This window comes from Cynoglossus semilaevis, chromosome Z, assembly GCF_000523025.1.
Source record: "Cynoglossus semilaevis isolate Cse_v1.0 chromosome Z, Cse_v1.0, whole genome shotgun sequence".
NCBI classification, from domain to species: Eukaryota; Metazoa; Chordata; class Actinopteri; order Pleuronectiformes; family Cynoglossidae; genus Cynoglossus; species Cynoglossus semilaevis.
The window spans coordinates 10,975,643-10,988,171 of record NC_024328.1 but is presented as its reverse complement, the minus strand read 5'-3'; the positions used below and the strand labels follow the sequence as shown (position 1 = coordinate 10,988,171).

General features: G+C 38.4%; 1 protein-coding gene across 2 annotated transcripts in view; it reads right to left on the bottom strand.

The window, feature by feature from the left end:
* The window catches only part of ksr2 (kinase suppressor of ras 2), a 93,266-nt gene that overhangs the window by 43,857 nt on the left and 36,880 nt on the right, over positions 1-12,529 (bottom strand). For both annotated transcript variants that reach the window (XM_017043212.2, XM_008336254.3), the window contains exon 6: positions 2,265-2,437. In XM_017043212.2, the coding sequence (XP_016898701.1) occupies positions 2,265-2,437 (173 nt within the window). The remainder of the gene's footprint in view (positions 1-2,264; positions 2,438-12,529) is intronic.

Here is a 12,529-nt window from a genome sequence, read left to right as displayed (position 1 = left end):
ATATATATATATATATATACATGGTCTAGTACTGTATGACAAAAACATGCTCATGTCTAAAGAGACATTATAATTCATAAATTGATAGTTCACCATTCAGTGTATCTTAATTTCAGGGTATCATCGACATAAAGTACTATAGTCTAACTAGGTGGCAGTCAAGTGACTCATGACATTCAGATTTGTCAAAAAGCTGAAGAAGCGAGACTGAGGATTAAACCAGTTAGCTTGGACTAGCCTAGCCGCAGACTATAAAATAATACATACTGGTGCTGTGCTCACCACAGGTAACATTCTATAAACTACTATAGAGCTACGCAGAGCTAATACACCAACCTTTTAGCATGCTGCTCATATACGCTAACATGCTAGATGCTAGCACACTGACAATGTGCTCTGTGAAGTGCCTGAAGTACTGCAGTAAATAAAAGTACATATATACAGGAATGTACAATAAAAATAACACACAGAAGTTCTACAAATATTGGGGATTTATCTAATACTTGACAAACATTTGTGTACTTTACGCTTAATTTCCATTCCATCGTTATTTTTTCAATATTCTGAACAGCTGTGATGACCAGGCACGTTGTGTGTACTGTATGTAGACGTCTGTCACACCGCTTCAAATAGCAAATTTGAAATATATACGGTATATATTTTTGCAATTTCTCTGACTTTATGCATCACATCAGGGTTTCTACTCATCACAGCTCTGCACCGACTCCCGCTGCATTCTAATTGTCTTCACCTGGCTCTTGATTATCCACACATGGTTCCCATCGACCACCTCCTGCTTATGCTGCCGCTCATTGCCTGATTGTCAGCCTAACTAGTGGTTGATATACCGCCTGTGACCAACACGTCACATTTAACATGTCTCTTTATTTTATGACAAATTCCTCCAATCAGTTCAGTTATTGTTCATTTTCTAAATAGTTTGTCAGTCATTAACAAAAGTGTGTTTGGTGCGTCGTAACGTTGTGCACAAGGTTGTATCTATTCAGACTAGTGTACAAAGTTAATCTTAACATAAAAAGTAAGTTCTATGAAAATAACCAACCTTAACCTACCCTGGTGGCTATGGAGCCATGGTGTGGGGAGTGGCGAAAGAATGCAAATTCAGTTTAGTTTTAGTATTTCCTTACATTTTTGTTAAAGTATGGATACTTAATCTAATTTTTTGGACTAACTAATAAATTATAAATTTCCTCTTTTCAGTGAAAACGCCAACATTTTTGGTATCACAGTTTTTTTACACTAAAGTAAATACTCTGTACTTACTTTGTACTCTGTACACTCGAAGGGCTTTTCTGCCCTCGACCTGTGATTGGCTTGTAATAGCAGTAGTAGTACTATGCTTATATATATAATATAACATAATATACATTATATATATTATTATATTATATTAAATATAATTATTAATCAAGATATATTATATTATATATATTATATAATATATATAATATATGCACATATAATATATATATATATAACTAATATATATAATAATAGAGTAGTAGTATTCTCTACCAAGAATCTGGAATCAAACCCACAACCCTCTGTAGGTGAGAAAACTGCACTACATATATACCATATATATGTATAATACATACATATACATATACATATATATATGTATATATATATATATATATATATACATATACGTATATATGTAAAAAATTGTAACTGTGTCTGTAGCTTCTTTGTTTATATCATTCATAAAAATTCTCAGTTCGAAGAATGCGAAACTGAGTGAGCTGTTAGTATAAGACTGTTTATTTAAGGAGCTTTCAAAAGAAGAATTTTAGGCAGAGTTGCTCGAGCAGCACTAATAAAACTCACACACACTCTGTCAGTGGGCTCAAAGCTATGGCGGTTCCGTTTCCGTTCAAGTTTCCGTTAACGATTTTCTCGTTCAGTGTACAAATTAACTGATCTCAACTGTAAATAAAATGTGTCCATTAACACACTGTAGTGTGGTATGTTGGGTGGCTGCTTTGTCCTGGGAGGTGAAATGCAAACTAATGTGAAGAAGAAAATTAGATGATCTCCCACACCGAGCTCAATTTCCATCCCCGGAGCGGCACAGACTTCATATGGCAGAGAGCAGAATGATAAAGTGGAACGTAGCCCGAGAAATAAATAAGCGTACGTCGGAGGGGCCTAAAATATGAAACAGGTATATTAAAGGCAATAAAACTGCCTTTTCATTAAAGCTCAAGTTGGAGCTCATTAAAAATGAAGGATTCACTCACTTGCAGAGGTTGTTTCAGCATGAACTGGAGGTGTGGAGGGGATGAAGGAGGGTAAGAAAAAGGATCGCAGCGAGCGTTCAGTGTAGAGCGGCGAGCGCTGTGTAGGCAGGTTCTCGCAGCTGCCCACGCTGCTGTGGATATTAAGGTTCAAGGGCTTGGTTTTCTTCTTGGCTCTAAGGAAAGGAAACATGAAAGACATAGGAGTATAATTAAGACGTCACAGCAGTGTGCCCATCAAAACACAGAAAAATGACTACAACAATTATGGCAGGTCTCATGTCGGCGTAAAAGAACCTCATTAAAACAGATTTGGTGTGAGTTCTAGTGCAGGCATTAGCTTTCTCTCGAGAGGCTGTAGATTAGTAGCACAGTGTACATACAGTATGTACATGTAGAGATAGTATAGGGAGTACTCTCTTTTCAATCTGCCCTTTGATCAGTGAGATCATTGTTTCCCAAAGACTGGAGTTGGGTCGTCCCGCATCATGTTTCCCAGGAGTTTACAAATAATGTTTAATGACTTGGGTCGCGAAGGTTTGAGATGTTTAAAATATGGGTCCCCAGAAAAAAAGTTTGGGAAACAGAGTTAGATGTTCCTCTCAAGAGGACAGGTTATACAACAACAAGTGAAAAAGCAAAAGTCTAGGGAAACCAAGGGAAATTCCTGCTCCATGCTCACAGTGCTCTGCTCTGTGCTTCCTTAAGACTGTTCCTTAATTTGGAATTCCCATCACTTAACTCTTCTGTGGAAATGACTGACGGGACCTCATTCTGTTTGCTAGGTGGGACAAATGGCAACTTTCAATCCATCCATCCATTCAACTATCCACCCATCTGTCAGTTATCCAACAATCCATCAATCCATCCATCCCCCGTTAGGACACATCCTAACCAGATCCAACTACCCATCCATTATCCATCCACATATCCTTAGATGTGTCAACCCACCCATTTACCATCCATCCATATGTCCTTTCACCCACCCACAGACCCGTCATCCATCCATCCATTTATCCATCATTGATTCATTCAACTACTCTTTCATCTATCGATCCAGATATTCATCCATCATCCATCTTCAGAATGTAGATTTCAGAATGTATCATGCATTATATAAACATTTATTCCTGCTCAACAGAGAGCTAAGTAGAGCATGTTGCACTGTAACCTACTAAGAATGAAAGTACAGGTTTGTAGTTACAGTATTACTCTCTACATTTACAGTACATTAAAGTAAATGCAGCGTAAATGCCACAAACGCTGCAGTTGGAAGGACAAAGTGATTTGAATGAAAAACCTTTCTCTGCTCCCACTGATCCTCCTCTTCTCCTCCTACATACATCCACAACAGAAGAACACCAAGGAAACGCCATTTTCAATATTGCTTAAAAGCATCTCCTTGACAAAAAGAGAAATAATGAATTTTGCACCAGCTGTTGCTCAGACTTGACTACTGAACTGAGATGTAACATTTTCTGCTCAACCAAGAACACAATTAGTGCAGCAACAGCGTGAAGCTTTTAATGTTATCCCTGGTTATTTAAGAAGCTGGAATCCAAATATTAATAAAGCAAAAGATGCAGTTCATGTTGATGACTATGTTATTGGTCCTTTCAAGAAATTATTTAAAAAAAAAAAACTTAACACATGATAACAAGATATACTTCTGCACCATTTGTTGATTTTTCTGAATATTTCACAGTGTTTCTTTGATAAAACAAAGCAACAATTAATTGTTTGTTAATTTTTTTTTCTCCAATACAAGGAAAGCTATTTTCCCCAAATCAAACCGAACAGTCAAAATAGTGAATTTAAAAATCTTTAGCTGTTTTATCATTTGCGGCAATGTTTTTTTCTGTTTTAAACCATAATTTCTTGTTCTAACAATTTAAGCTTTGGATGTATTCATGCCAGTGGCAGTCCAACAAAAAACTATTCATTTATGAAACAAACAAAAAAAAATCATCTAACATATCTCATGAGAGAACTCTTTATAGCAGTGATCCCCACACTTTTTTATGGAGTCACAAACCTTCATAACCCAAGTCAATAGACATTATGCGTAAACTCCTGGGAAACATGATGCGAGCTGACCCAAAAGAAATTTCTTACGACCCACCTGAATATCACAACCCAGTCTTTGGGAAAGAACGCTTTATATAACTCAAATGTCTTTAACAGCTGGTCACAACCTACTGCTAAGAACTGTGTTCCTTTCAAATGCTCCTTTAGTTTTGGTAATAAAAATAAATCATCTTGCGAATATCAAGAGGTTGAAAAAAAATGTTTGCTCTAACATGTTTAGGTCATTAAAATCACCTTTTAAAATCATAGCATCTGTCTAATAAGTTCACTTGATGTCCTAAATGACTGACCAACATTGAACTCCAAAAACTAGGGTTGAATAATTGATTGTTGAATAACTTTGCTGTGAAAGTCTCATTTGTATCATTTGTACAGAACTCCATGTGGTACTGGAGTGCAGCGCAGCGAGTGTCGCATCCTACTCTTTTGTTCTGGATAAATAGTGATGAAGTATGTGGCCTTGTTAGAATGAGAATTAGGTCTTGATTGCTCAGTAATTATTCCCGCCTTAATGAGTAAGTTCACTTCGTGAAAACAGATTTGTTAATTTGCATTTGGCAAAGGAAAATGTCTTCAAAATTGTATTTTAGTTTTCTCCTCTTCAAGTATTTACACCAGGGGTGTCAAACTCAACGTAACTGGAAGACCCCCGGTCCGCGGACCAGTAGCAGCCCATAGATCATTTGGTACTGGGCCACAGCGGGACCCAATGAAAAAAAAATTACTTAATTTTTACTAATTTACTTAATTCAAAGAAAATCCAGTCATATTATTTTTCTTTATTTAAAGACAATCTGGCAATATTTTAAAGTAATAGGTCATTTAGACTCTGATACAAACAGAATAGATATTAAAAGATGTTTTATTTTGAAAATGTAATGATCCTCCAATGCTCAGTACCTCGGTACCGGTCTGTAGCAACGGGTGGTACTGGCTGGACGCATTTGGCCCCCGGGCCTTGAGTTTGACACGTATGATCTATACTATCTATACTGTGTGCAAAAGCAACATTTGAATGATTTAGATGGTGAGACACAGGTGACAAAAATAGGAACCTGTAAATGCAAAGTTTCAAAAAAGGTAAACTGAGCAATTACCACAAAGTGCTAAATCTCTGACGAAGCCCTTTTCCCAACACTGATTCATCCAATTAGAGTCATAAACCAACCAGGCATTTCGTCAGTCACATCTCCTGCAATAAGGAAGCTTGCCGTCTGCCAGTTATCACTTCTCCATTTAACAGTTTTGTCAGCTATTCCAATTGGCCCACTTTATGCCATTTGCGTCTAAATTAAACGATTCATCTCTCCGAGGGTGCGCCTTCACCATCTCCTTGAGAAGAGTTAAGAGAAGGGAGAGGTTTCCCAATTTTTTTTTTTTTAAATATTTTTTAACATTCAGAGTGAAATTCATCGTTGTTGAAGCAACTATTCAGACCTGACTTTTTCCATCTGTTAGAAATGTTACAGAAATGTGGAACTTTGAATGAACAGAAGAGGAGGAGGATGAGCGATGTGTCACATTTCTGGCACGGTTATCTGTGAATGGTCTCATTTAAACATTCTGAAACTGTACATGACAGAGAAGGTCGTCTCTCTGACTGAAATCACTGCAAATTTGTATTTCACTTTCAGTCTTTCGTCCCAACACACTACAGCTGGTTATGGAAGATTAACTTTTTACTTTAGGTACTTCCTAATTACTCAGTAACAAAACTATCAAGGTTTTTTTGGTTTAAAATCCTTTTCCGAGCATTTTTTATTCTATAACACAAAATGACATTCAATTCCACAGTAATGACCTCAGTGTCATGGTTGGGGAAGCCTGGGAATTCAATGGCCAAGGTCTGTGGCAGACATCATGCTATGGTCATGCGACACTAAAAAGAAACTATAAAGTCATCCAAAAACACACTCACTTTTTTTAATTTACTTTGCTTTGGCCCAGAGTCAATGTCTCTGTCATTGGTGTGGAACCTCAGGGTTCACCTCCTCGGCAAGATCGAATCCCGGTTAGGGCAGTTGGTACCTTCCATGGACTCACCACCCACTGGAAGGTTCAAGGGGGTTGGTACGGTACAATGTGATTTGGGTGGCGGTCATAAAGACTGCTGCCCTCGCGACCCGGTAACAGATAAGCGCCTTTGCATTGCAGGGTCTAGCTCCCAAAGTCAAAAACATTGCGAACAGGGGAGAGTTTAACTGGAGATATTAGGTATGGTTTATTAGTTTATTTGGTTGTGTGTTAAGGTTAGGGTTAGGACTCGAAAAGGAATCACTAATTGTTCAGGATATACCTTACCCTCACCCTAAGACTGCCACGATTGGCTCCAGCTATCACTATGAAGCTGAAAAAAGATGCAGCTAGAATGCAGTTGTATGACCGAAGTGACCTACATCTTCGAGAAAAGGTCATTTGATCGAGGATAAAGGAGAAAGCAAAGGAATCAGTTCTCAAGATAGAGCACAAGACAACGCATCAATATTGCCAGGTTTATGGCAAACAGATGTTCACCAATCAAGTGTCAGCTCTCAACAGTGATACAACAAAAGCTCTTGTCTAATTAACACAGATGTCCATCAAAAAAAGGCTAAATTATGGACAGGGTCCCACCTGCATACCTGGTCGTTTCTCACAACAAATATGCAAAGCTCTGACGACACCCATATGGTAAAGAAGAGCATCCTGTTACTTTGTATGCAAATGGGGAAAAAAACAGGGATTTATATCACCGCTCTTGGTGGCTATAATAAAGTTTCATATGAAAGAAAGGTGGTCGGAATAGTAATTACAAGAGCGAAGAGAGCCTTTCAGCACTTTTCTTTGAGAGTGAGCTCTCTTGCTTTGAAAAGTCAGAGTTGACTTTATTCATAGGCTGTGCTCATTGACCGCACTTTTGTTTGTTTTGTTTTTTTCTGGTTAAAATCTACATCTACCCTTACTTACAATTTATCATTTAATTCCAAGTAATAGAATTTATTTAATAAGACAGATTATATTCTGAGTGTACAGGGTATAATACACGTTTTCTGGTTCAACACCTGAACTTTGTGCCTGGTTTTTACATGATCTTCCCTTGTTTCTTTGGGTTTGTTTCAGGTACAGCATGCAGATTGAGGATTAAGTTAAACCGATGCCATACTATAGGTGTGAATGGTGGATGTCGGTATTAGAGCCTTGCAATTGACTGTCCAGAGCGTCCGTGTTCCATCCACACTAGCGATGTGTCGTGACTCGTGACTCCCGAGTCATATGAAAGATTCGTGACTCGTGACTCCCGAGTCATAGGAAAGATTCGTGACTCGTGACTCCCGAGTCATATAAAATATTTGTTCATATTGAACTCACGACTCACTCACAAATCACTCACTGCGAACAAATCACTCTCTGCGAACTAATCTTTCACTATGAACTAATCTTTCACTGTTAACCAATCTTTCATTGCGAACGAATCTTTCACTGTTAACTCATCTTTCATTGCAAACGAATCATTCTCTGTGAACTAATCTTTCGCTGTGAACTAATCTTTCGCTGTGAACGAATCACTACGAACGAATCACTCTGTGAACTAATCTTTCGCTGTGAACTAATCTTTCTCGTTCATTTTACTTTACGAGAGTCAAAGATTCGAATCAATAAAAAGAGTCGGTCTTCCAATCGCTAATCCACACTGCCTTGCTCTCGCGTTCATCCAGACACATTCACAGAGTCTGGGAAATTACATAACTCTATCATGAACATTATAACACTGTAACACTAGTGATGGGAGGACCGACTCTTTTTCTTGATTCGAATCTTTGACTCTCGTAAAGTAAAATGAACGAGAAAGATTAGTTCACAGCGAAAGATTAGTTCACAGAGAATGATTCGTTCACGGCAAAAGATTAGTTCACAGCGAAAGATTAGTTCACGGCGAAAGATTAGTTCACAGCAAAAGATTAGTTCACAGCGAAAGATTAGTTCACGGCGAAAGATTAGTTCACAGTGATTCGTTTGCAATGAAAGATTAGTTCACAGCGAAAGATTAGTTCACGGCGAAAGATTAGTTCACAGCAAAAGATTAGTTCACAGCGAAAGATTAGTTCACGGCGAAAGATTAGTTCACAGCAAAAGATTTGTTCACAGAGAATGATTCGTTCACGGCAAAAGATTAGTTCACAGCGAAAGATTAGTTCACAGTGATTCGTTTGCAATGAAAGATTAGTTCACAGCAAAAGATTAGTTCACAGCGAAAGATTAGTTCACAGCAAAAGATTTGTTCACAGAGAATGATTAGTTCACGGCGAAAGATTAGTTCACAGTGATTCGTTTGCAATGAAAGATTAGTTCACAGCGAAAGATTAGTTCACGGCGAAAGATTAGTTCACAGCAAAAGATTAGTTCACAGCGAAAGATTAGTTCACGGCGAAAGATTAGTTCACAGAGAATGATTAGTTCACGGCGAAAGATTAGTTCACAGCAAAAGATTAATTCACGGCGAAAGATTTGTTCACAGAGAATGATTCGTTCACAGCGAAAGATTAGTTCACGGCGAAAGATTAGTTCACAGAGAATGATTAGTTCACGGCGAAAGATTAGTTCACAGTGATTCGTTTGCAATGAAAGATTAGTTCACAGTGAAAGATTAGTTCACAGAGAATGATCCGTTCACAGTAAAAGATTAGTTCACGGCGAAAGATTAGTTCACAGCAAAAGATTAGTTCACAGCGAAAGATTAGTTTGCAGAGTAATTAGATCGTAGTGAAAGATTAGTTAGCAGAGAGTGATTAGTTCGCAGTGAGTGATTCGTGAGTTCAATATGAATAAATATTTAATATGACTCGGTAGACACGAGTCACGAATCTTTCATATGACTCGGGAGTCACGACTCATATGAAAGATTCATTCATTTTGAACGAATCACTCGCGAACGACACATCACTATGTAACTCTACTTCGGGGTTGAATGCATGAATGAATGGCTTTTGCGCTGAGACACAACATATATACAGTGAGAACGAAACAATGTTGAATTTCTCAGTGAGGAAAAAAATAATAATTCACATTCTATCAAAACATTTGTCTGCTCAACACAGCATCACTGCTTACTTTGTGTTCGATCAAAACGTCTACTTGTCAAATTTCTGAACGAGTTTCAACTGCTGCAGTGCATCGCAGATATCAAGACTAAAAATAACGCGGCGTTTGTTACGAGGCTCTTTCCACAGACAAAGCAAGGGCGTGTCTGGCAGCCCACTGTGTGTAGGAGTGTGTGCGTGTGCACCCCACATCCTTTATTCAGTGCTGGCTCAATGCCTCATCATGACTACATCTGTGGCTCACCTGTTGAGATGCTCGGGTGATAATAACGCCAGCGTGAAAAAAAGGAGGGGGAGATTATTTCTCTCGCTCCTTCTCTTATATACTATTAACTTTCAGCGTCTCTCCATTGGGATATGGGTGGGAGTCACTCCACTGTGAGAGGGCAGGGTGGGGATGAAAATCGTACATTTGGGAGGCGACTCAGACAAAAAGGTGACATAGTAAAAAGACAAGAAAAATAAGGTGCAGGGCGAATCTTTGTGGTATATAGACTACTAGACAGAAAAAAGAAGCCAAGACCAAACAAGCAGCAAACTCAGTCATTTAGACCCAGTTAGTGCCATGGTGACATGGAGTTTTTAACACATCATGGACTTGTGTTGGTGCACAAAAAAATAATTTTGCATCTGCAAGGTGTAAAAGAAGACATTACTTGAAGGACTTGACGATGTTGGGTGTGTAAAATGTACGCATTGTATATGAGGATTAAGATCAAGAACTGCTGCACAATTTCCTTTTCCAGTTTTTGGTCGCCAACGGAAACCGATCATGTGAAGAATAAAATATTAATTATTTTGGAATGCACAGATACCCATACCAATGCCATACCAATGCCATTACTGGTATCAATACCAACACTGGTATTGATATCAATACTTTTTGGTTGACTTGAAAATTTCTGATCAGACTGATGATGTCTTCTTTAAAATTTTAGCAATAAAATATGATACCACATCCCGAAGCTGTGCATTAAGCACAGACACGTGGACTATGTAAAATCGATAGTGGAAGGTTATGTTGTGAGCGGTTCTTGAACAACAATAATCTGTCCTAACCTGATCCCTCACACAACCACTTGAATAAATGTGCAGTGAGGTTCCTGACAACATTTTCTTTTTGCCATTTTTGGCACAATTTTGACAACTTAAAGGCACACTTGTTATCCGTGCTTAAAATTGTCTTACACCCAAAACCGCAAGCCGCTCATTTATAAAATACCAAAGCAGTTACTCTCTAAGAGTAAAAGAAGTATTTGGGTCAACTCCTAAACAGCCATATAAATTCATAATCATGGCTCTAATTTGTAGGATGCCAGCTGAGGCTGGAATGAATGCTCAACAATGGCTGAAAAGATATAGGAGCAGGGTTGTATCTGGCTCTTAAAGGCCTTGTGTTGACATGCCCCGTCACACGACTTGTCATTAATGGCGATGGGTAGAAGCTCTGATTAACATGGATGAGCTTCTGCCTGCCGAGAAAAGAAGGCATAAACCTGCGTCCCCTCTTTACCTGCAGACAACATTGCCTTCCACTCCGACTACGAAATACACATATATTTTGCTGCTTGGTGAAGTACACTTAATATGGAGTGAATGTGCTACACGGCACAGTGTGGGACAAATAATCCGCGCAGGTCAGAGGTCGGTGGCTAATGCGACAATCTGTGTGTCCTGGGGAGAGATGGATTTGTGTCTCTGTAACACCGTCACAGGGAGCAGTGACATCGATTAGATACAGGTTGTATTTGAGTTACGTATCCCTGCGCCAAAAGGCAAAAAGGAAAAGCAAAATAAAATACAAATCTGCTCCTATAGATTTTCTGCACAAACACAAGTAAAAATGATGTTTTACTACAGTTTGCCAAACTTAAAAATGCCTCCATTTTTAGAGGCAAAAATGAAAAAGCACTATACTGCTTTAAAATGTAGCTATTCACATTTTTATACTTAAAATTAAGAAAAATAACTTTTGGAACTGGAACTTTAAATCAAAAGCAATATATTAGACTAAACATTTTCTGCAAAACAAATTGCTAAAAAATACATCAATAGAATTAACAACAGGTAGAAGTGTGCCTTTTGATGCTTAAAATCCAATAACGTGATCGTGACTGTATGAATGTATGAATGTATGAATGTATGAATGAATGAAGGCCTCTCGATGTAGCCCTTCAATAGTCTAGCAAACTGTCTGGGGTGTAATAGTGCCTCGTGGGACTCAGTAAGTAATACATGGTAGATATTTAATTGATTGTAGTCATGACAGTGTTGAGCATCGCACTATTTACAGCATTAATTTTGCAGTGGCTTCATAAGCTGTGGTATGTTATAATCAAAGGTGTTCACTTGCTCAATTGTAGGTTGTAACTGGAATTCTAAGTCGTTACAGACTGTAACCCAGTGTTTAAGTATCACGTTGTCATCAGTTATTTGCACGCCCAATTCCCAGCGTCATTGTGTTTATGAGGGTTTAAGAGATGACATCTCTGCAAAGACTTGCATAACGAGAGAGGTGAGAGGAAAGGAGAGACACATATGTGTTGGACAGACATATATATACATATGTGTGTGTGTGTGTGTGTGTGTGTGACAACATGAGACATATGAAGTGAACTCGTAGTATAAAACGAGCAGCTGAATTTTACATAAAAAGAATGTTCTATCGGTGAACTCTAACAAAGGGTGAAATCAGCTCAACCTCAGTATCAGGTGGATTATTAGTAAACATTTGATTCATTTATAAAGTATTTCCATTTTTTAAAAAGCTTTGAAAGTCTAATGAGGTGGTACAAAATCTTACCATCGCTCCAGGTGGGAGAGAGCCCAGAGAGGAGACCATGGATAAACAAGCGTGGCCACTTTCCAGGAGGAAGGTATCAGTGTGCATGTGGAGTGGGACTCTATGACAGACTGAAAGCTCACTTGGGCTTTTCCGTGCACACATGTAACCAATCATTTACATAGACAACCAGGCTCATTAATTGACACTCCTACTCTGGAGAGTCCTCTTTGCCCTGAAAAGGGCACAGTGCATGCAAGTGTGTGTGGATGTGTGTTTACCCGATAGAGTACACTTGTGGGGACACTGTTTTGAATAAT